Source organism: Monodelphis domestica, chromosome 5, assembly GCF_027887165.1.
Source record: "Monodelphis domestica isolate mMonDom1 chromosome 5, mMonDom1.pri, whole genome shotgun sequence".
Classification (NCBI taxonomy): domain Eukaryota; kingdom Metazoa; phylum Chordata; class Mammalia; order Didelphimorphia; family Didelphidae; genus Monodelphis; species Monodelphis domestica.
In genome coordinates this window covers 132037850-132063794 of record NC_077231.1, presented here as the reverse complement: position 1 = coordinate 132063794, position 25945 = coordinate 132037850, and the positions used below count along the sequence as shown (strand labels likewise).

The window sequence follows — 25945 nt, the reverse complement described above, 5'->3', positions numbered from 1 at the left end:
CACAGAAACTTATTCTCCTAAAGCTAACAGAAAAATCAATCATAAAGGCCCATAAAAAATGTACAAGTACACCAAGCTTCACCATGCCTTGATTTCACCAACCAGAAACCCCCCTTGGTAGAAACTCCCTGCTAACCCTGAGAGGTGATCAGCCCAACCATTAATCTGAATTGTGTTCTCAATGCCTCTTTGATCTCTCAACCCCAGTGCTATGATTGTTGGATTGTCTTTAAGAATTTCTGATTGAGTATTTCTTTTTATTAAAGGTAAGTAAATTTCCTTGATTGTAAGCCTAGACTCCTCGCAGGTCAATGAGAAAATTAAGCCACCTTTGATGAAATCATTTATCTTATGTGGAATCTTTATTCTGTCAAGAATCTGTAATCACAATACAAGAATATAGAATGATCTCAAAATGTTAATGACATTATTTGTTAAAAGTTAATGTATCACTTTTTCAATTATCTTTACTCAAACATGTGTGCTAAAAATTGAATCTGTATGCCAAGAAAATGGGCATAAGAATAAACACCAAGCCTGGGCATGGCAGATCAGCCACCAGATGCAAAGATTGTCCCTGGCTGATTTACATGCACAGCTGTCTACTGTATTTTTTTTTTTTAATTCTACCATTCATTCACCTGCCGAGAACCCTGGAGCCACGAGTGGGGCTGGACCCGGCTTGCGGCACCTACAGAGCTTGCAAAATACTTTGCAATCTCTTAACTTATTAATCTTCTAAAATCTGTTACTACATTACTGAGTACAAAGTATAGCTTCAGCTACTTAATAATTGTATAATATTGTACAAATCACTGAACTTTTCTGGACTCTAGTTTTGTCATCTGTAAAAGAAGTAGCTATGTGACTGACCATGGGCATACCCTTTATATCTTATATCTCTGTTTCTTTATTTGTAAAATGATAGAGGTTAAGTGATTGTTGGAAGTCCCTTCCAGCCTGTTATCCTATGATTTTGATTGGGGCAACATTTTTTTTTAGATATATGCCTGTTGCATCCCCTTGCTCCACATACATGACTATTGCAGTCCATTTTAATTGCTCTCCATGTTTATGCAAAACAAAAACCAATATTTCCAAAATGAATACTTTTATGAGTAATCCTCAGGCTCAGATTCATTAGTTTTGTAAGAGAAGATTTGTGATTTTGAAAAGAGAAGCAGACCTGAAAAGCTGGAGCAGGGGATGGGCAGGAAGGAGCTGGAACTTTGGAAAGGAGCTGAATCTGATCAGTTGGAGGGGACTTCTATCTGGGAACCCTACCAAAGAATTTGGACCCTGGTGGATCTCCAACCCAGCACCCTCTCTCTCTGTGAATCCTGACCCAAACACACCAAGAAGATAATCAAATGAATAGGACTTCAGCTAGAAGCTGAATTTCCTCCAAGTCCCTTAGAGTCCTGAAACTTTGTGACATTTGCCAGAGCAGTCAAGAAGTCAGGGCTTCTTCACATCTGACCCCAAAGGGATCAGGTTAGCCAAGCCTGATCTGATAGACTTTTGGGGGGGAAGGGTGTCAGTCAGTTAGGGACCCCTTTACTCCCCCTTTCCTTTGTCTCATTCCCAAACTCTTCTGCCCTACTCTTTGTCTTGTTCCCTCAGAATAAACCATTTTAGTAAGATCAAGTGACTGACTCCATCATCTCTAAAGGGAAAGTTGAAGTTGATGGGAGGGAAGTGGCCTTCCTCTCCTCAGGGGGAAAGAGGTTAATCGTATCAAACCTAGCTAGCCAAGATTTGTGAGGGAATAGAGGTTAAGGTCCTGAAGGCAGTCATAGTGGGGTTTGTCAGGGAGAGTTGAGGGAAGACATTCCATCCTCTCTCTCTCTCTTTGAATTCACAACATCTTCCTCCTCACTCAAATCCTGCCTTAATAAGAGAAGACTCCATATTTCCCTTATCTTATATTACAGTTTTCAATGTCACTTTTGGGGGATTACTTATGATTTACAGTTGTGTTTTTACACTAACATCAATTATTATCCTTTATATTTTTAATGATTCTTTTTCTTACTGACCTGTTGCATAATTTATCCTGTGTTACCAATCAAAATAAATATTTTATGAAACATTAAAAAATAGGCAGCTAGATGGATCAGTGAATAGTGTGCCAGATCTGGAATCAGGAAGATCTAAGTTCAAATCGGAACTCGGACTCTAGCCGTGTGACCCTGGGAAAGTAAATTAACCCTGCTGGCCTCAGTTTCTTTATCTGTAAAATGAGCTGGAGAAGGAAATGACAAATCCCTAAAAGTCCAAAAGTTTTGATCTGCTTTGGTAGAAGTTTCATCATCTGAAGAATTAGCTATCAATGAAACCAAAAATCCAGTACAAAAAAAGATTTGTTCACTAAAAAGAATCAGGCTCATAAACATCACTAATGACAATTAGACCCTCAAAAATTATTTAAAGATAAATTATATTAGGTTTAAGCTGACATTAGGCATAAACTATAGACAAAAAGTAAGGAGTCAATTTTAAATACTTAAAACATTTTTTGTTAACTTACCTATAGTGATGTCTCCCTTTTCTGCCTTGGTTTCATTTCTCTCATCTTCTTCTATAATATCCATATTAGTTTCTAATCCTACCTTCGGGAGAGATTTGGGTAGAAAGAGAAATGGAACTCCAGAGAGCACATTTGCTCCTGCACATATTAATAAACCGAGCCACCATGCTCCAACCCATCTTGTATCAGCAGGAGTTATGATCAGATCATCTGGGAATTAATAAATATAGTTTAAATCAACTCTGAATTCCATAGTTTACATTGGTTGGGAGATCTTGAGAACTAATTATAAAAGAATTGTTTAGAAAGTACTCATGAAACTCAACTTTACCTTGCAATTTTTAGCCTTACATTTAAGCAATGCAATATAGAAACAATATAATTCCTTTATTTGTTGCTGTTATTTTTTAGTTGCTTCCTATTCTTTGCGACTCTATTTAGGGGTTTCTTGGCAAAGATACTGGAGTAGTTTGCCATTTCCTTCTTCAATCTCTTTATATCCCCTCTCAAATAAAATGCTATATTTAAAGGCATTTCAGGATGTGGAATAGACATGAAGTTCACAAGATGATCAAGCGTGGAGAGTTTGATCTCTGCATCATTGGGGAATAGTCACATTAAAGGGATTTGAGAGTCATATGAATATTTGAGTAAGAATTTAAAAATATTTATTTCTTAATGTTTAATTGAAGTCGAAAAGTCTATTTCATTAGCACCAAATGTATCTCTAGTTAAAAATAAAGAGAATGGACCTAAACATATTTTAAGAAAAAAAAAAACAAAATGCATATAGCATTGAGGAATTTTGTTTTTTTCTTTTGAAAGGAGAAAATATATTAAATATTCAATCACAAAAGACATTAGTTTTATTCATCAATCTAAGAAAAATATCTTAATTTTTTAGTACTAATTAGCAGTCCCTCCATTTACCTCTAATTTTCAGATTCAACTCCAGCATGATGAAATCTCTCATTTGGGTAAAAATAATTTTTCTCTCTGTTATTTTAACTTATGCATTTAAGCATAAAGTCAAATAGGACAGACAGTTTGGTTTTTGTTGGCTTAAAATTTAATCACTTAACAATGGTTTAAAAGTGAAGGTGAACATAAAGAACAGCTACTAGAATTTTCTGAGCCTGGCTCAGAGAGAAATTGAAGTGTTACCATGAATAGGTAATCCATAATGTTATTCACCTCCTCCCTGTAAAGGGATGCCAGCATCTCTTCCTAACTCCTGCATGAGTTGCAATACTGACTTTTCTCAGTTGCTATGATCTAATCATCCTGACACACTCAGCTTTGGAAGGTTTTCTCTGTTCCCCTCACAACTTAAGTTCCTCTCAGTCAGCCTCTCCCCAGTGCCTTCTCTTTCATATCTTCTTGTTTGTGATAGCTTCTTGTTTTTCCTCTCCATAAATGCCCAGAACTCCAGTGTCTGAGGCAAGGATAATAGTTGGGAATTTGAGTAATAGCCCATCTATTGGAATGCGTGTATAACCCAGCAGAAGTGCTTGTCAGCTCTGGGAGGGGGAGGTAAGAAGGGAGGGAGACAATATGAATCATGTCACCATGGAAAAATATTCTAAATCAATAAATACATTTTTAAAAATTAAGAAAGTGAATAGCCCATCTATTGGGACAGGTGAATTCCCTCTCCTTAGTTTCTTTCTCTTACAGGTGTGGCCAAGGGCAAGCTCTGAATAGATTTCTCCAATATCTAGATTACATAATTCAACATTTGAAATACAACAGTTCACTTTTAAAATTAAAAATGTATTATGTAATTAAATTCTAATATAATGCTACTTTTTTGTGGTGATGGGGGAACTAGGTGCCCCATGGGCACACTCACAACATCTCTTTTGAATGGCTTTGATTTTATATATGTTGTTGATGGCCTAACTCCCAGATATCTACTATGGCCATTGGAGAATTCATCCCAGCTTCCTTTTGGTATAGAATGATGGCCTCAGGACTTTTTAACAGGAGACAATAAACAAAGACACTGAGAAGGCAGATAAACTGAAGTGTAGTTTTCAATGTTTTATAAGAACCCTTTTCTGAAGAACATCCCAGGAAACAGAATCCTAAAGTATATCACAGTGAAGCATTATGCTTTGATTGATCAAGATGCTGAATTATCTTAGTGAAATTTGATATCAAGAATGTTGCAGGAAAATGCTTCTTGCTGGGACTTACCAGAGAGAGAGAGAGAGAGAAAGAGTGAGAGAGAGAGAGAGAGAGAGAGAGAGAGAGAAAGGGAGAGGGAGAGGGAGGAAAGGACATGGGAGATGTAATAAAAGGATACTGGAGGGGATACTCTGGAGTTTCAGTTGATCAATCCTGTATGGCTAATGGATCAAGATCTTGCTTACCCTCCTCCCTCAAATACCTGCCATTTTCCACCCTCTTCCTCCTACTTCCTTTCTCCCTACCCCCCCACCCCCCTCTTAGTTAATCACCTTCTAAGTAAGTCAAGGTGAACTATGAGGTTTAGAGAAGATACTCTTTCTCTCTTTCTCAAGTAAGCAGGTTTATTGGGGAAGACAGGACAAGCATAGATGATGAGGTAAGAGGGATGGGGGTTTCCTTAATCTATGCAAGGAGTTAGGAGGGTATTGGGAATATGGCAATCAGTCACTATCAGAGACAGTCAGAGATAAGAGGACAAATATTTTTTTTTCTTTCTTCTTTTAACCAGACAGCCAGATAATCTCAGCTTGATTAATTAAAGTCCAGAGACACCATTAGCTCTTCAGGTTCAGCCACCACCCTCAGACACACAAAACTTTTCCCCCTTCTCTCTCAGAAACCAAGAGAGTCTCTCAGCCTTGGTCAGAAGCTAAGAGGGGTCAAGTCAGAAGCCTCTCAGCCTGGCTCAGAAACAAGACTCCCTGTTCAGCCTGGCTTGGCTCCAACTGCTTCTCCTGGGAACATTCCAAATGGAATGTTACTTTTGATTGAAAGATGATGTCCTTTGCATGCATTGCAAATTCTCTCTTTTATAGGGATGAGGAATATTATGGAAAACATCTAACAATACATGAGATTTTTATTAGCAACTTCAGAGTTGGATTGGGTTTAGTAGGGAGCATGCTGGTTCTTTCCTTAAAGTAGGCCATAGATTGAATAGAAAATAAAGCCATGTCAAATGTTTGAATTAGGAAATATCCAAGTGGCTCAGTAGCTCCCAAGGCCATGATTATAGAAGTAAAAGGAAGTGAGAGTTAACACACACTTTGGGGACATCTTATATTTCTATAAATACACAGGTATATAAACACACAAACACATATTACCTGTATTTACAGATCCAACGTCTACATACATTTTCACACAGAATGATCCTAACAAAAAGCCAATCAAAGGACCAATGATAGATCCTGTTTCCAAGCACCCTAAAAGCAAAAAGGATACATGAACTTTCTGTGGACTTATACACATGCAAAACATATGGTTATTATAATACATTTAGGTAATACTCCAAGGATTAAAAAAAAAAGCTAAATATATGTCTTCTCACTTTTCTTTGGAATCAACATTTTATATTATAGTTATATTTGTATGTGACATATCCCCTATTAAATGATAATGTATATGAGACCAGAAATTGGATTCTCTACATTTTCTATGCCCGCCATTGTGTGGCACAATGCTTTGTGCACAGAATGTGTAGTAAATGTTTGAGTATTTAATTTTCTTGTGTATTTATCTAACTAGTAAATTTATTTCTATAATATATGCTTATAAAGTAAGGAGATTTTTCTCTTTAATCTCTCACAAAACTAGTCTCATGACCTTATAGTCTAGCAATATGTTGTGAAAATTTTATTTATTAGAGAGTACTGCCTTTTTGTGGGGCCAAGTTATGAACAAACTATTCTTATAATGAAATTCTTTCCAATACTTTACATAACTAGACCCTTCTAATTGGGCCCACTAAATCAATGAGTCAGTTGTTATTTATCAATATGCCAGGAAGTTCTAAAGATAGCAGCCAATCCCATTATATACTCAATTCTTTAATTTTCTCAGTTCTGTAACAATATTTGACTAGATGACCATTAATGTTTCTTCAGTCCTATCATGGTATAATTCTTCAAATTTTAGTTTTCAGTCTATTTTCAGACATTATTTTTCTCTCAGTCTAACAGGCCTTCAGAATCATCCTTTTTTGGATTTGTGTAACAACCTACTTATCAGTCTCTGCAACCATGGCTACCTTCACAACCAAAGTGAGCTATTGGAGTATGACTTTTATGGAGGAATAATGATAAAAATAGTATTGGAGAAAAGTATCCAAGTAGTATATGTAGACTAGAGAGGAGGAACCATTAGGAACAGAGAATCCAACAAGAAGGCATTTATGGAAATCCAGAAATCAGGTGACTATGAAACTTTTGAGAATCTGGACAAAAGAAGTGGCAGTTAAAATTGTATGGAAGGACATTATGGAATTGGCAGATATGATAACTGTTTGGCCATGGAAAGGGCAATAAAAGAAAAGGACAAGTAAGAAGTAGTTTCAATAATAATTTTGGTTAGGCTGCTAAGTATGAACTATTACTGTCTGTGACAATAATAGAAAGATGGGAAATAATTGTTTTTAACTCAGTCTCTCCCCACTCCCAACAACTAGCATTAGGAGTTTAAATATTCTGGGTTAGCAAGATGGTTAAGTGGATAGAGAGCCATACCTAGGGATGGGAAGACCTGAGTTCAAATCCGCCCTCAGATACTTCCCAGTTGTGTGACCCTGGGCAAGGCAATTAACACCATTGGCTAGTCTTTACTATTCTTTTGCTTTAGAACCAATACATAGTATTTATTCTAAGATGGAAGGTAAGGGTTTTTTTTTTTTATTATAGATGTTCTGTAAGCAATTATAGGTCCAGTTGAGACAACATAAAGTTTATAGGTAAGGTAGGTACATGTAGGTTTTTGAGTCAATGGTGTGGAAGCAGACTAACTGTCCTCATGTTCTCCTTTTAAAAATATTTAGAAAGCATCTTTAAAATTAATCTAGCCTATAGCCTACATACTAATCTGAAAGAGAAACCTTATAAAATTTCTTTATCTATCAATTCTAAAAACATTGTCTTGCTCCCTTCTCCAAATCAGCTCAGGAGAAACTCTTCTCTGATGTACTAAAGCTGGTGATTGGACCGAGGCAAGGAACCCTTGACTGATCCACCACACCAGATTAGGGCACTGATCAGAAGTAAGAGTATCTTTGATTACTTCAGATCATGGAAATTTCATTTGTATTCATCTTCAATAAGATAGAAATGATTATCTTTAAAGGGGGCAGTCAAAGAAGGGCTGAATGATTTTAGGATATTGATTCTCTAGCAGTATGCTAGTCCTGACTATTGTTGCATTTGATGAAACAAATTGCTAAATGAGCTCTTCTCTAAACTCTAGAATCTTAGTCAATATTGACTGACATAAAAATTGGAATTTCAAAATAACTTGTATAGAGAAATGTCTGAGGGCATCAGGGAACTTTTTGTCAAGCTGGATATTCCTTTTTCTCTAAGCAGGAAAATGCTTAGGCTTGTGCAGGCTTAAAGGGAGAAAGTATAAACTAAATAATAAATAATAAAATTTTCATAAAACAAGGAAAAGATTTAGAAGTTACTTTAAAAATTCAGCAAAACAACATACAACTGATTTTTCAAACTTACCAATATATAAAGGAGAATTTTCAGTTTTGACAAAGTCTTCTATATAGGAAATACCCAAGGGCTTGATGGGAGTTTCACCAATTCCACGTATTATATTTCCTGCTAGGACATACAGCCACATTGATGATTTGACTTCATTTGTGCATTCTGAAAATCAAAAGGAAACAAAGGAGAATCTACATTAGAATTTCTGAAATTAAGGATTTTGAAGTAACTATGCTTCTTCTAAATTCTAAGTTTTATAAGCAAAATATTTCAGGATTTATTCTACATGACCACAAGACTGTAATTACTGATATTCCAATGAAAGGAGTGGGCCACTGGGGTATAGAATCTAGAACTAGAAAAAAAAATATTATAAATATTTTATCATAAGATCATATGTTTAGAACTGGAAGGGACCTTAGACACTATATAACTCAATCACATCAATTTCCAGATGAGAAATTAAAGGTCATCTCTAGTTCTTTTTATCTCTGTCACTATGTCCATGTATACATTTACATCTATATCTAAGTCTATTTACTTATTCATCCATTTCTATATTTGTGTCTGTGTCTATAGATAGAGATGTAGATGAATACAAGTAGAGAGATGATAGACAGATTACCTATATGTATACACACACACACATATATGTATATATAGTAAATAAAAGAAATAGGTTTCGAACTCAGAACCCCCTATTCCAAAAACAGTCCTCTTTCCACAGAAGCACCATGTCTGGTATGTTTGTTGAAAATGAAAAAAATTTCTCAGGAGTCCAAGGAAGGAAAGAACTGGCCCACCCTAACCACTCATAAGTGATGGAATACTTTTAGGAAACAATGTTATGGAGAATTATGGGCAGGGCAACAGTTTTTATTTATTTTTTTTTTCATTCTTGATGTTGTTTATCATTTGTAACAAAGTCAAGGGTTGCATGGCACTGGAAGACTTTGATTAGATTATCCTGTCTCTCCTTCTACTCCTCACTCCACCCACCTTCTAGCTCTGTGACTCCAGCCAAGATGCTTAACTTCTTGTTAGTTATTCCAGTTCTTAGTTCTTAGTTAGCATTCCAGATAATTGTTTAAGGTCATAATTTGTAAAGAAGTTAGTCATCTGCACAGCTAGAGGAAATGATTCACAGGGAGCTCCACATCCTGAAAACTGTTATGTTTTTCAGCAAAATTTTTTTTTTAAGCTGTTCCCAAAACTCCATGACCCCATTTGGGGTTTTCTTGGCAAAGGTAATAGAGGGGCTTGCCCTTTCCTTCCCCAGCTCATTTTACAAATGAGGAACTGAATAAAAGAGGGTTAAATGACTTGCCCAGAGTCACACAGCTAGTGCCTGAAGCTAGATTTGAACTAATGAAGACTACTCTTCCAGATTCCAAACCCAGTGCTCTAATTCACTATGCCATCTACCTGCCCTGCTGAGGATCATAGGTTTCGTAAAAAAGTAATAATAATTAAAAACATTATTATTGTCATTTTAACTTAAAAATAATTTACAAACATCATTACTATGATTGTAATAGTCTCTCTACAAAGATTACAATTCTGTAGATGAAAATGTGCTAACTGAATTGTAGCTCAATGTTGTAGCTCTAGAACTATAATTAGTTTGTCACTAGTCTTTACTGATTATTGGGAAACAATAGTAGATACAGAGCATCTTCCCTCATAATTTGGGTTGATTCTATTTCACTACTTCCAATGAGACCAACAGAAGACGGTTGGGGGGGGGGGGTTAAGACTGAACTGAACGTTCAAAGGAAAGCAAAAAGTTAAATGATAACTCATTTTTTTCATGCTCAGAAACCTGCTTTTTTTTTTTCTGTCTGGAATCTTCTAGGGTACATAATTTCAAAGTACAACTAGCCCACATGATTCCTTGAGATGCCTTCCAGGTCCTAAATAATACTTAGGTTAGACAGAATAAAAACAGCTCCAGGATTGTGGGAGGTCTCAGATCTACTCTAGGGTGAATAAATTCATTTCTGATCCAAGACAAAGGCAAATCTTTAACTTTAAAGTGAACCTAAAACTTAGAAGTGACCAAAGAAATGTTTTATGAGGAACTACCTCCCAAGCTAACCTAGAAACCAGCTCAAGGTGGGAGGGGGGGCATGAGACTGCCATTCATCAATTTTTTAAAAGTGATGTCAGAGCAGCCTCCTTTGCTCAGAGTACTATAGTTGAAAAGTGAGTCCTCAGTCATTAGAAGCTCTTGCCTCTATACAATGGAAGTGATATTTCTAAGCCAATAGGATCATGATGGCTTCAGTTACTTCTGCTTTAAGCATAGACTATGAAGGGGCAGAGGCCAACATTCATGCTAGCTGGAGGTGGTCATGGTCTTGGTCTTGGAGTCAGGAAAACATTGATTAGATTTTCCCATCTCTCCTTTCACTCCTCAGACTTCCACATACTCTCTCTCTCTCTGACTCCAGCCAAGTTGCTTAACCTCTTCATGTTCTGGATAACTCTTTAAGGATATAATTTATAGAGAAGTTAATACTCTGCACAGCAAGAAGAAATGCTTCACAAGAGAAGCAGCAGGAAGAAAAAAAAGTCAAATAGGACATCCTGTACCTTTCTGATTTCTCCTGTTGTGGCAAAGAAAGAATAAAAATAAAATCCTGTGAATCTTTGAATCCTTGTCTCTTAGACAACATTAACTCATCTATTTCTATAACAACATGAATTGAATCGCTAGTCATTATGACTATTTGTCCAAGCATCTAAAGAATCTTTACTCCTTATCCTAACCATACCATGTTCTTCATAAAAAAGCTTTGACCTTAATTTATTTATTAAAAACAAACAAACAAACTTTACCTTCCTCCTTAGAATCAATACTATGTCTTGGTTTCAAGACAGAAGAATGGTAAGGGCCAGGCAACGGGGGTTAAGTGACTTGCCCAGGGTCACACAGCTAGGAAATGTCTGAATTCAGATTTGAACCCAGGACCTCCTGCTAGGCATCACTCTCAATCCACTGAGCCACCCAGCTTCCCCCTTGGGTCATATTTAGAACAAGTTTAGGGAGTAGACAAAATTGCTCAATTCATTCATGATTAAAGTATTAATAATTAATATATCTTCAATAGTTGTTTCTCTCTTTCTCCCAGAAGAAAAGATATCTTTTGTTCATTTGCCATGGATGGAATCCCTAATTACATTGGTGAAGGCAATTCTCAGGGAGGATACTGCTTCTGTCAATGCAGATCAGCACCCTCCCTACAACTTTTATGGTTCTAAACTGTTGCCTGGGGGCACAGAGAGGTTAAGTAATTTTCTCAGGATCACAAAGCCAGTATGTATCAGAGACAAAACTTGAAACCAGGTCTTCCTGAAGTTAAAGTTGCCCCCTTGCTACACTGGGTTGCTTCTGCAAATTGGCCTCAGTCACCAAACAACACATCTTAATTCAAGACATCTTAATTCATTCAAAGGGTCTAAAGAATCAGAAAGTTGTAAAGACAATGATCAGTGAACACAGAAAATGGGGCACAAGAAAAATAGAACACCTGATGGCTCTTCTGTTGGTGTAAAAATCTGGGTTTCCTTTCGCATGCACAGGAAATTGTTTGAAGAAAAGTTGGATGTCTTTGAAACTGTTGTCTCGTATTCATATCTATTTGAAAAAAAAAAGATCCTAATGAAGACACTATGAACATTGATCAGATTACTAATTTCATTATTAATTGAAGAAGGTAACCTTTTGACCAATGTAAATGTATATTCATCCTTTTAACTTTCACTACATGAGTTTCTGGATTATTTGCATTGTGAATTATCTACAGAATTTTTAATGTTTTACTTTATGGAATTACCCAGTATCCTTCTAGATTACTTTACCTATTATTATGTTTTTTTTTAATTGAATAGAAAAGAGTAAAATGGGGTGTAAGTAGCACTAACTAGGAAGTTAAATCCATCAGGAAGAAAGAAAAAATGATGCATTCTGTGTAGAACTACTAGAACTGTTAAGAACTACCTAGTTTCCAATATTTTAGAAAAAGCAAAAGAATTTATGCCTTTGATAAAATAAAATCATTAATCTCATAAGGGAAAATGAAGTCTAAGCATCATTCTACAAATGAGGAAATTGGATGACCATGAAAGCTGAAGAGAGTGGTCCAGAGTCATATTGCAAGACAGTCAAAGAGAAGTGATTCCTTCTGCATCTCCTTCCAGCACTTTCTCCACTGTAAAATACTGCTTCTTCTAAAAGAACCAGAAACTTCATTTCTTGCATTTAAAAAATACATCAGGCATTGAAATACTTACGGGTCCATTAGGAAATGAGGTAATGACTGCAAAAAGCACCCAAAGCCCATGGTCATGCAGCCAATAGCAATCAACATAGGCCTATGCATTTTTGTTCCAAAGTAACTCACAAATACCATCAGCAAGAGATTCCCTAGAAAAGAGAACACTTGTTTCAGTTTCTAAAAGCAAAGTGTGAATTAAAATTAGAGACTCAGTTTGGGAAAACCTTTGGGAAATGTAGGACTCTGAAACAACATGATGCCCAGGGAGACCTCTGAAATAATGATGAATAATCTCAGTCATCAAGAACTGATAATGTTTTTTACTATATACTAGCCATTGTGCTAGGGGCTGGGGAATGAAAGGCAAAACAGTCTCTGCCCTCAACAAGCCTATATTTGAATTGGGGAAATGACAGAGTAGAGTGCCTGGGACATAATATGTTTATTGATTGATTGATTTACAAATATTTTTATAAATTATTGTTATATTCATTGTTTGAAATATTGGTTGATTGGCTAAATATGTAGGTTCATGGAAAATATACACAGAATAAATGGAAAGTAATCTCAGAGAGAGCACACTAGTGACTAGGACAACTAGGAAAGTCTTCTTGTAGAAGATTTTTGAATAGGGACTTGAAGTAAGCTAAGGGTAGTGGTGGTAGAACTAGCAGACCTTAGTTTTAGTCTTGGCTCTGATACCATCTAGATGATGATCTGATAAACAGTTTAATCTCTCTTATATAATCTCTTTCTTTTGTATGCCATGAACATAAATGCAAAACAAAAGGGGTTTCCAGCTACTCCACTGCATTGTTGTTAGGGCTAAACAAGATATAGTTTGATTTCCAATTACTTTTATGCAAATTCATTTTTTAAAAATACCAGATTGATTTCTAATGAGGGGTCCTCTGTCAAGGTAGCCCTCAAACTCTTAGCCATTTTATTCTGGGTCCTCCAGATTATAGTCCTTGCTCAATAACTACTTTCCTCCCCTTTCAAATAATGCACCTATTCATCCTTAAAGGCAGCTGGGTAGAACAGTGTATAGAGCTCTGAGTGTGGAGTCAGGAAGATCTGAGTTCAAATTTGGCCTCAAACACTTACTAGTTATGTGGCCTTGGGTAAATCATTTAACTATCTGTCTTAATTATGACATGGGCATAAAAATAGCACTTACCTCCCAGAGTAGTTTTGAGGATCAAATAAGATAATATTTGTAAAGCACTTAGCATAATGCTTGTCACCTTCTAAGTCCATGTTGGTAAAACTATGGCATACATGCTGGACCATGTTGGAGGGGCCAGTTCCCTTCCTCTTCTCCATGTGCACCTGAGGACATTTCTCACATGACCTGCCCCTCTGTCCAACAGCTTAATGGAGGTACTTCTTCCCTCTCCTGCCTGGGGTAAGGTGGGGGTCTCACATGTGGTATGAAAGCTGTAGTTTCTGCACTCAGTCTCTAAGGTCTCTAAAAGGTTTGCCATCACTGTTCTCAGTACTTAATACATGCTTATTTTCTTCCCTGCTTCTCTACTTAAGCAGTGGCAGGCCAACCTTTTCCCAACTAAAAGGACCAGAATAACCTGAGAAATAATCAGATTTGACAATGAAAGATAAAAAAGAGAGAGAGATATCATCATGAACTCATAGATATAAACTTTTTGAGGGCTAGAACTATGTCTTTTCCATGTTTGCATTCTCCATGGGTCCTGGCATAGAATATTATCGTAGTGTTAATTTATGTATACTTATTGAATAGATATGAAGGTATCTAAAGTGGAATGGGGCTTCTTCAAAGAGCAATGAGTTCTCATAACTGTAGATATTCTAGTGGAGGTAAACTTGTGACTTTTTAAGGATCTAGCACCAGAGAATCTCTGAACTGGGAGGCACCTCAGAAACCCAAGTCTGAGTCTTATCTTGAACAAAAATTATCACTAAAATGTACACAACATGTGATCAGTGAGCTTTTGAATGATGAACCCCTAAGAAGGAAGAAGCTACTGTGTCTTGAGGAAGTCCATTTTACTTTTGCATATCTCAAATTGTTAGGAATGTTTTCTCATAACAAATCTAAAGTAACCTCTTTCCACTTATTACTCTTGGTTATGCAATGAAGGACAAAAGGGAGACAGTATAGAATAATGGAAAAGGAATAGGATTTGGAGTCAGTTTTTCTTAAAAGCATGTGAGTTATAATCTCACCAAATTATGAAAGACAGCTTGGTAATATCCATATCAGATTATGAGAAAGAAAATTCCATTGTGGCTAGATTACCAGTCTCAAATTTCAAGAAGATTTGGGTTCAAGTCCTACCTCTAACATATATTGGTTATAAGAACCTGGGTAATTCACTTACATTTTTTTGTATCCAAGGTAACTTTTGGGCATTTGTCATTCTTTCATGTACCTTTAATCTTTTATTCACCACCAGTTCTTTTCCATCTGCATTTTAACCCACTTAAGTTCCCTAAACTCCCCCAAAATGTTTTAACCCATCCATCTACCATCTCATTTCTCACCTTTTCATCACTATTAAACTTCTCAAAAAAAGTTGTCTATGCTCAAAGCCACAATTTCATTACCCATTGTCTCCTCAGTGCCTCCAATATGACTTCTGTCTTCAACATTCTACTGAAATCAATCTTTTCTAAGGTCACAAAATACCTAATAACCAATCTTTACTCTCTTTAACTTCTTTGCAGCATTCAACACTGATGAATGGTTGGTTACCTTTCTCTATTAGCTCCCTACAGCAATGAGATAATAGATATGGGTTTCATTCTCCCTAAAATACATAATGCATTATAACATTACTTTAAATATAAATTATCTCATTCTATACAGCCTTGATACATTGTGGGAAAGGGGGTCTAGATTTGTGATTTCATGAGGATAGAGAATAGTCTGTCTACTTGCATAGGCTCAGAGACCTAACTGGGCAATAAGAAATTGTGACTAATCCAGAGTACTAGATCCAGTATATACTGAATGCAAGATTTATACCAAGGTTTCCTTGTCTCTGTTTTCAGTTCTCTAGCCTCTTTGCTAAAGCTGGTTCTTTTTTATATGAAAGCAATGATGAAGATTTTTTAAAAATGGATTAATGTCATGGCATCTAAAATATCTAAATAAACAATTACAAAATAGAGATCTTAGCCCATTCTTTGCAAGTTTTGATACTTCTGGAGCATTCTGACCAAGTCAAGTCAACTGGTACATTTAATACATTGCTTTGAAAAAAATCCCTGATTTACTTAGAGAGAACAATCACCTTCAACTCACTTCCCTAAACATATCTAAAGGTAGACATATAACAAAGAGCCAGAGGTACTGTAAATAAATAATCAATGTAAATAAATAATAATTAACACCATAAACACAAATAATTACCAATTTCAAAACTTCCATTAATAAGTCCAACCAGAGATGTTGAGAGGTTAAATTGTCTCTCTAATTGTGTGAGGATGGAATTAATAAAAGATCCAGATAATGTTTTGGAAACAAATGCACATAGCAATGCCAGCAGAAATATCTAGGGAGAAAAGAATAAGGGAGAGATAAGTATCACTTTCATTGTAAACAGTAACAAATGTTTTCATTTTTTAATGTAATGGATTTTACATTTTAGTTATAAGTAAAGTGGATTTCATTGGAATGAGTGAATCCTACTTTTCCAGTGATGTAATTTTGGATGTGCTCTGCTTTCTTTTGATGTTCATATTTTATTGGAAAAGGGAAGCCACTTTGGATGTATATATTTCTCCTGAACCATCATATAAATAAGTCATTCAAAGCAGTAATTCTCATGCCTTTCTATCTGGTGCCTTAAAATAAAAGCTAGAGAACAAACACATCCCTCATTAGAGTATAAACTCCTTTGGAACAGATAGTTTCATTCATTATATTTGTATCACCCACACTTAGCATGGTGCCTAGCATATGTTGTTGTTGAGTTGTTCAGCCATATCCAACTCTTTGTGACTCCATTTCAGGGTTTCTTGGCAAAGATATCAAAGTGGGTTGCCATTTCCTTCTCCAACTCATTTTATAAATGAGAAAACTGAGGCAAACAGGGTTAAGAGACTTAGCTAGGCTTACATAGTTAATAAGTGTATAAGGCCAGATTTAAACTCAGGAAAATGAGTGTTCCTGGCTCCAGGGCCAGCATTCTATCCACTACACCAACTATAGTAGGTGCCAAATAAATGCTTATTTATTAACTGATTACTCCCTGAGGAGAGAGGCATGACATATGATGAAAATGGGAGGCAGAACATGAAGCAACAGAGAACACTAAGCACTGAAAAAAATCCTAGAGAAAGTAAACACAGAAAGACTGAGCACAGACATGGGAGAGTTCTAGCATCAAAGCCTCTTGATCAAATGATCTGAATTTTGTCTTGCTCTTTTCTTCACCAGCTGATGGTCATATGAGGTAGGAAGAACACTTATCATCTCTGATTAGTAATAGCAAAGATAGACTCCAATAGGAGTTCTCCAATAGGAAAATATTATTAATAATAACTAGTATTTATATAGCACTTACTGTGTACCACTCATTTTGAAACTTGAGCCTTGTAAGCAAGCGAACAAGCCAATCTGCCCACAATTCATATTCATGTTTAATAAGTCTGTAAACCCAGGGATCTGGTTAATCAAATCATGCCATTAATGACTTGTTGCTCTTGTTGATGTATCATATATTCTCCTTGACAAAATTATTGGGTAATATGGTTACAAACTACTGAGAGCACCATCAATCCATGTGAATTTCTCCAAATGTTATTAGTGACATGTGCCTAGTGAGGAGAAATCTATATTTTCCCAATACATCTGCTGCTATGGTTCATGCGATGAGAAGTCCCTGGAAATTCATTAGGCCTTAAAGCTAGTAGTAGTACTACTTATCCTTAGTAATTTGGCTTCATGTTCTCAGTTAACCAAAAAATGATAACCTGACATTAAAAAAAATCATATAATGATTTAATTCTCTGCTTTGTCCCAGCTCAGAAATATTTGTTTATATTATTGGACCAAAGGAGGCATTTTGGCATAGAATTAATAGTATAATATTGAATTTAAGATTACTTTCAAAGAATAGATAGATTCTTTCTGAAGACTTACCAAAACTCAAAATGGTTTAAAAATTTCTTAAAATATTATATATTTATACATTTATATATTATATGTAAATCATATATAGATATAAATTCTATATTGTACATCAATAGAGTACATAGATTCTATATAATTATAGATATATAATATATGTATCTATATCTATCTCTTCACATACAACATGGAGTGATAAGAAAACTTCCCACTTCTGATGTAATTGTTTATACAATTAGGGAAAATTATTTTCTTCCCTAAGTTATCTGAATATTCATCTTAATTCTCCACTTCTCTTTGCATGTGTAGATATTTCTTACTTACACTTGAATGGTAGCAAACAATCATTATAGAAGAAGGATACTGCTAACAGTGTCAAGGTGGAAACCACATCTACTTAATGGCTGTCAAGAATTCAGACAAATATATGGATAATGTCAGTAAAAAGAAAAGGAAACTTGAACTAAATTGAACTAAATATAGTTGGGAATGGGGACTGGGGGATGGGAAGTGTCTGCAAAGTCAAAAACTGAGGGCTGCTGTAAAAACAGAAACATCACAGTCATTTTGATGGCAAGAAATAATATATTGGCAATTCTGGACAAAGAACTTATGCTGAAGTATTGTGGAGAATTGTAAACATATGAACAATATGCTCCTGTCCCATATTGCCATTCTTAAAAAAATTAAAAACACAAACACAAACAAAAATAAACCCTACAATGGAACAAAATGTGTACCTGATATTCTGAAGTGCAACAGCCAAAAAATGAGATAAAAAATTGAATATTTTCTACAGAATAACGACCCTCTCACAAAATGATTCATTTACATCTGATTAAAAAAATTTCCCATACCTTTCAGATGGTTTCCCACTCCAACTATTTTTGACAGAAATCCTTGCTAGAGAAGCACACAGAGACACTCAAGTTTACTAAGTAACTTCTTGTTCCTTTGAAACAACCTATTCTCAAAAAAAAAGAAATGAAAAGAAAAAAGAAACAACCTATTCTCTACGGATCAAATAGTTTGTAGCTACTACTAGATAACCAACTAGATAAAAGCAATTTCACAGGTACTATCTAAATTACCAAACACATATTTAGATTTACATCAAATAGATTCCATACCTTTATCTTGGAGATACATTTTAATTGGTGGGTTGCAATCTGTGTGTTGGTTTCTCTCATGTTCTTCCAAGTGCACTTGAATTTTTTTTTTATTTCTTAACAGTTCTTGACATTGACCTTTTAAAAACAAGTAAAAAACAATTTAAACTAAAAGACATTCAAAGATATTCATTCTAGAAATTCTCAGATTGGATCATTTGATTTAAATCATTTGAATATACTAAAAATACTTACAGTAGTTTTAATGCAATTCTAGATAATGATACTGTTATGAAAAACTTGTTCACATAAACTTTTCTATTGAAAAATAATCAAGTTAAAGGCAGTGCTGATTATTTTTTAATGATATAAAGAATATTAAGTAATTTGCCAGAACCCAGTTAAAAAAAAAACAACTCTAAACCTAAAGGTTTTAAAAGTTAAAACTTTATCTAAAGGAAGCTCTTGATATCTCCAACTAAAACAAACAGAACTGAGAGTGAACTTCATGGACAAAGATTTGAAAAAAAAAAAGTTAACCAAATAAAACAACACTCTGTTCTTAAGAACTAAAGATATTAAACTTTTGAGTGTGTGTGTGTGTGTGTGTTTTTCTGAAAGCTGCATCAATAGCCTTAGTAAGCCTCCACAATCTGTATTTGGTTAGTATCCAATTCAAGTTCTTTGAGTTCCAGGGCTTCTTTGGAGTCTGAGGAGGGGAAATGAATTCTGTGGAACTTCTGATACAAGGAAATAATGGAACATGGAATGTTAGTAATCAGCCTAGGCTGAGTAAAACTGTAAAGTTTAGATCCAAGAAAAAAAAAATACTTTCAAATTGCAAGTCAGGAGAAAGGGATTATGGGAAGGTCAGATTATACTGGAGGGAAATAATGGCACAAAAAAGAGAATGGGGAGGGAAGGGGAAAGAGCCTGCTATCAATGAAAAAGAAGTGTCCAAAAGGAACATAAAAAAGAACTACTTTCAAGAGATTTAAGTCATTCACATCGTTTGTTCTGAAATATCTTTTGTGTCTACAACTATATTTATTCTGCACAGTAGCTTAGCTTTGAAAGAATGAGCACATGAAAACATAAGTGTGTGTGCATACACTATAATGAAAATCCTAGCAGTGTTCAGTACAACAGGTCCCTCTTCAAAGTCTATGTCTATGAATCTAGGGCAGAGGAATGGGTCAAAGCCAATATTTTTCCCTTTGCCAATATTTCTTTGAACAGTTCTTTTGAAAGGAGCCAAGATACTAACTTAACAGAACACAGTTTTAATTTATCTAAATGTGCCCAGTGCAACCTATTGAAAGGGTGATTCAGAAGAATTTTAGTATAATCAACCTTAACTGCTTTTGCTCTTTGAATTTCATTACTCCTGAATTCCAGTCCTTACATGAATCAATTTTAGTTAATTCACTAAATACTTACTAAGTCCTTACTCATTCCTTCCTTCTTTCCTTCAATTGCTCAATATACATTTGTAAGATGGCTTTGTGAAAGTGCAAGGCACTTTTAAATGCTGGGGAGCTATAAAGATAAATAAAGAGCTTATAATCTTGGAAGGACACACTAATTATACCTTAAAGGAGAGTTAAGAAAAGTAAATAATCATTCAAATGGTGTTGTATAATGGTATACAGAACATGTGTAGACCTCATTGACTATCTAAGAAAGAATCTCCAGGTGGAAGATGCTGTCTTAAAAAACTGGTGTGGATCCATTCATTAGGCTCTTCCTTTTATTTCCAAATCTTCCCTATTTAAAAATTTTGGTGTTCCTGGCAAATAGTCAGGAATGTATTTCAAACACAATGTCCATGTCCTCAATCAGTACAGTAGCCAATAGTTCTCTGAGGTCTTTGGGAAGGCATAAGTAGATGCCATCTTAGCAAGCTAATAGGGTCTGAACAGTGGTCATATGCACATATGGTTTTAATATTTGCAAAAATATGGATATTTATTTAAAAATCCCATATCTTTGATTATAAAGACCATTGTAGTCAAGTTGATGTCTCTGCTTTTTAGTTTGCTGTCCTAATTTGCCGCAAGTTTCTTTAAAAGGATAGCTTTAATGGTATAGTAGTTTTTCCTTATATTAAATCTGTTTGTTTCTTTACAACTTCTACTCATTTCTCCTAGTTTTACTCTCTGAGGCCAAGCAGAATAATAATAATAGGTTGTATCTATGTGGTGCATGCTATAGATATCTCATTTATTTCTCACAGTAACCATGTGAGATAAAAGCTATTTTGATCTTTATTTATGTAAAAGAGATTTAGACTGACAGGGGTTAAATAACTTGTTCAGTGACACACAGTTACTTATAGTTTGAGGCAAGATTTAAACTCAGAATTTCTTGCTTTGGGGTCCGGCCTTCTATCCATTTCACCATCTAATTGCCTCTAGGCAAACTCTGTTTGTATCCCACTTATGTTATCTGTCTCCCTGTACATGCCATCTACTAAGCTGACAAATCTAATCCCTCTTTCACATGTCAGTCTTTCAAATATTTTAGTTCTTATGCTACAACTATTTCTTCTTCTTTATTTTTTTTTTAAACCCTTACCTTCCGTCTTGGAATCAATACTGTGTATTGGTTCCAAGGCAGAAGAGTGGTAAGGGCTAGACAATGGGGGTTAAGTGACTTACCCAGGGTCACACAGCTAGGAAGTGGCTGAGGCCAGATTTGAACCTAGGACCTCCCATCTCTAGGCCTGGCTCTCAATCCACTGAGCCACCCAGCTGCCCCCTACCACTATTTCTTCTTGTCTAGGCTAAACATTATCAGTTCCTTCTCTCTATTTTCACATTACATATTTTCAAATATTCTGTTCATCCTGTTTGCTCTTCCCTTATTATGTTCCAGCTTGTTCATGTCTTTCCCAAATGTGGTGATGAGAACTGAACACAGTATGAGGCTTGTGGCCTGTCCATGCCAATGTATTATGGAACTATTACCTTTAGCCAGGTGACCTGCCTCCCCAAAACTCTCAATAAACTCCAGTGGCTCCCTATAACTCCAAGATCAAATGTAAAACTCTTTCTTTGGTATTTAAAGTCCTTCTTAACCTTCCTCAGTTCTACTTTCCAAATTTTTACACCTTATCTTACGCATACCTTACACAATATATTCCATCTACCAATTGGGAGCACTTTCAGTGGCTATTCCCCATGCTTGGATTGTTCTTTTCTCACTTCTACCTCTTGACTTTTCTGGCTCCCTTCTAGTTATAACTAAAGTTCCATTTGCAGTAGGAAACCTTTCCTGACTTCCCTTATTGCCAGTGCTCTCACTCTGTTAATTTTTCCAATTTACTCTGTACATATTTTGTTTGTTTGTTGTCATTTATGAATCATGTCCATTACTACACTGTGAACATATATCTTGTTTGCATATTGTCTGCTCGATTAGACTGCAAGCTCCTTGAGAGAGTCATTTGAATGAAAATACTTTCTCCCAAATTGCCAATTATGTCTTACTTGTCAAATCTAATGGTTTTAATTCTCATCCTTCTTGAGCTCTCTGAAGTTTTTGGCACTATCATTCACTGTCTCCTCATGGAATTCTCCTCTATGTTTTCATGACAATTTTCTTCAGTGTCCTTTATCCAGGTCATTACTGCTAACTATGAATGTTTCCCAAAACTCCCTCTAGGGCTATCTTCTCTTCCCTACATTCTCCTTCACCTAGTAATTTTATTATCTCCCATGGATCTAATTATGATCTCTATGTCGATGATTCTCAGAACTATTTATCCAGGCCTAATCTCTCAGATTCTAGTCTCCTTTCTCTAACTGTACTTTAGACAACTCGAATACATGTCATGTACACCTCTTACACTCAATATGTTCAAAACTGAACTTATCTTCCCCCTAAATACTCTCTTCTTCTTACCTTCTTTCTTACTGTCAAGGATATCATTGTCCACCTAGCCCAGGTCTATGACAGAGGGCAATCTGTTATCTCCAAAATCAGATGTAAAATCCTGATTGGCTTTTCAGTCCTTTCATAATCTGGCCCCTTCTTACCTTTCTGTTAACATATGTCTTACTTTCCAATTCCGTGACACTGGCCTCACATGACACACAATCTTCTAACTACATATTTTCATTGACTATCCCCAATGCCTGGAGTTCTTTCCCTCATTAGTTCCACGTGCTGGCATACTTGGTTCCCTACAAGCATCCCATAAAATTCTATCTTTTCTAAGAAGCCTTTTTCAGTCCTCCTAAATGTTAATGCCTTTTCCCCTGAGATTATCTTTAGTTTATCCTGTATATATTTTGTTTGTGCATAGTTACTTGTACTTTGTCTACACATTAGACTGTGAGCTTCTTGGGGTCAAGGACTATTTTCACATTTCCAGCACTTGGCACATACCTGGCACATGGTAGACAATAAATGCTTATTGATTTGACCTGTTATGTGCCAGATTCTTTGCCAAGTACTGTGTATACAAATACTAAAAGAAACAAAAAGTTCCCAACAAAAACATAAAAACTATCACTAACAAAAAGATAATCCTTACTCTCCAAGAGCTCATGTTCTAATGAAGGATTACCAAGGGGGACCTAGAAGAAGAGAGAAAGGAGAGGAAGAGAGTTCCCACAACCATGCAATGCAGTTGTGGTCAGGAGGTGCAGCTGTCTAGAGAGCAAAGGACTAAAGTGAACAGCACATTGAAAACACTCCATCCAGGCCCTCTCTTCCTCTATTTTCCCTCACAATACAAACCTTTCATAAGGAAGTATCTCAAATCAAGACCAAATGAAGTAAGATTTAAAAGGTAACTGAATGTCAGAGTATGGAGAGCTATAAATGCAATGTGGAAGGCATCACTATCCTTCCAGTCACCAAGGTTCACAACCTCAGTTGTTGCCTTTAATACCTTATCTTTCCAAAATCCAATCAATGATCAAGTCTTATCAATTCTCTTTCTACAAAGTATCTTATAGGCATATATGGATACATGTGTACATGCATATTTGCATATATAGATGCATACATATAGGTATATGTTTCACATATACAGTTGTATTGGATATAGAATTGGCTTAAACAATATGCTATGTATGCATGTGTTCAATTTATATCAATCATCTATCCTATTTGCTTATTTATCCCCAATGTGATTCAATCCACAATGTATTTATTAAATGTCCACTATGCAAAATATATTGTGGTAGGTTATGGGAATACAAAGACAAAATTAAAAATTGTCAACTCTGAGTTATTGTCTTTAATCCTTTCTTTTTTGTTAGTTCTCCAATATTGAATCAGTGATTAAGTTTTGTATTTCTCCAACTTATCTTAAAAGATACACAAATATATACATGCATAAATACATATATATATACACATTAATATGTTTTATAAATATACACTTAGTTTGGATAGAGACATTAATGTAAGAAATTGAATTTAGGTTTTTATGCTACTATGAGAATTCTATAGTAATGTTATGGTCACCCATTTATGGCGAGGTAGAGGTAGAAAGAGTGAAAATGGAAAAAGGTAGCTAAAGAGACAGGTTTTAACAAGCCTACTAGCCCTTCTCTGGTGAACTGAGGCTCAGCCCCACAGGGGCTTTCCCATGTCTGGTGGTGTTTTCAGCTAGAGTTCCACCAAGGTAGCCTCCTCCAAAGCCAAGTCAGGAATCTCTGGAACCAATCTCTCCAGAAGCTAGGAAAGGATGGCCAGCTACTCAGCTACCCAAGATGAACTCCAAAGGAGAAGGCTAAAGGCCAAGTCTCAAAGCTGTTAGATTTAAAATAGTTTTGAGCATTAAATAGTTGTAGATAAGAGAGTGGGAGCCATAAACTGTGATAATTAAAATATTTGGGAGCAAGGGAAATATATAACAATTATGACCGCTGAAATATGTTTTCTACTGTGTCTTGGTTTTATATAAATATAAGATGGTCGCCAGGAAATATATTCCCAATTTATGAATATGCCCAAGCCAACTGGGTTTTATAGAGAAATTTAATTTATAATACACTGATTTTTCAATAGAAAAAGAGAGAAAGTAAGAAAGGAATAAGAATGAGGGGCCTCAAGCCAATAAGGCCTAGACCTCAGTCCTAAGAGATAAATCAGTCAGTTGGTTTTATCACTCACCCCAGATCTCCCTAGGTAAGGCTTCTCATGCCAACCTCAGGCTCCACCTTCAAGAGAGCCTCCTTTCAAGAAATGTTTCCACAGAATCCTCCTCCTGACTCCTCCTGAGTTCTCCTTCCACAGCCTCCTTCAAGACCTCTCCAGGAGCTCTCCCTCCAGGACCTCTCCTCTCAGACCTCCTTCAGAGCATCAATCTCCTCTTTAAGCAAACAATCTAAGTTCCCTCCCCTCAGTTCTCACATCTACCAATCACTGTCCATGTCTTACCTGTGCCAATGGTGGCTCTAGCTTAACCCAGGACCGCCCAGAGGTCTGAGACCTTTGCACATGTATGTTGAAGGTCATATTCTCAAATAATTAAGTCTTGATCTTTGCTGCAGCCCTTCCTAAATCCTGTTACTCTGAGTAGGGTGGAGATTGTAGTTTCCAAGACCTGGTTCTGTCATTCCAAGTATCTCTATTGTATCAATTCTAAAATCAATCATGACTCAAAGAACTTCCTGTTCTATGCTTAAGCATAGGTCAAAGCCCTTTCCATTGTTTAGCAAAAGGTTTCTGTCCTAAAGTAGTCTTAAGTAGGGAGGAGAAGGATCCTCCCATGCCAAGGAGTTTCATATTCCAATAGAGTTCTTACTATTAGTAGTAAATTTTTTCAAGTATGAAATTTCCCAATGGGGAAATTTCCAACATTCATAAGTCTAAGAAATTTTAAGGTTTACAAAGTGAAGTCCTCCAACACCAGAGTCCAAAGGAAAAGGTCCAGGTACACTCCTCCAAGAAGCAGCCTAAGAGCCAATGTCCAAGGGTCTCTTGGACAGGAAGTTCAGAGCTTTTTATAGTCCTTTTCCCACATCACTTCCTGTCCCTTCCTCCACTTTATAAGAACCAATTGCAATCTTTCAATTTGCTTAGCACTGTCTAGGGGTAGGGCAGTGGCCTCTGGAGTTGTCACCCACTTTAATAAATAACTTGTAAACTCTCTTACTTAGTGGTTAAGTAGGGGTATTTAAGTTTTTGATTGATTAATTTAAAACTTGCTGGTTGATAGACAAAGAAAGTTTGATTCACTCTTCAAATTAGTATATCTACCTATTTCATCTACT

The 25945-nt window shown here is 35.9% G+C and overlaps 1 protein-coding gene across 2 annotated transcripts in view; it reads right to left on the bottom strand.

Annotated features, from left to right (window-relative positions):
• Nucleotides 1-19499, bottom strand: part of SLCO1A2 (solute carrier organic anion transporter family member 1A2) — a 45753-nt gene extending 26254 nt beyond the window's left edge. Inside the window, exons 1-8 of one of the 2 annotated variants that reach the window (XM_007503538.3) lie at nt 18966-19499; nt 18732-18848; nt 15880-16021; nt 12499-12631; nt 11736-11842; nt 8218-8364; nt 5830-5928; nt 2531-2740 (exon numbers count right to left, since the gene is read on the bottom strand). In XM_007503538.3, coding sequence (XP_007503600.1) covers nt 2531-2740; nt 5830-5928; nt 8218-8364; nt 11736-11842; nt 12499-12631; nt 15880-16021; nt 18732-18791 — 898 coding nt within the window. In that variant the 5' untranslated portion in view covers nt 18792-18848; nt 18966-19499. Of the gene's footprint in view, nt 1-2530; nt 2741-5829; nt 5929-8217; nt 8365-11735; nt 11843-12498; nt 12632-15879; nt 16022-18458; nt 18566-18731; nt 18849-18965 lie in introns of those variants that run through there. The other variant, XM_007503540.2, reaches the window with a different exon arrangement.
• Between the last annotated feature and the right edge of the window lie 6446 nt (nt 19500-25945).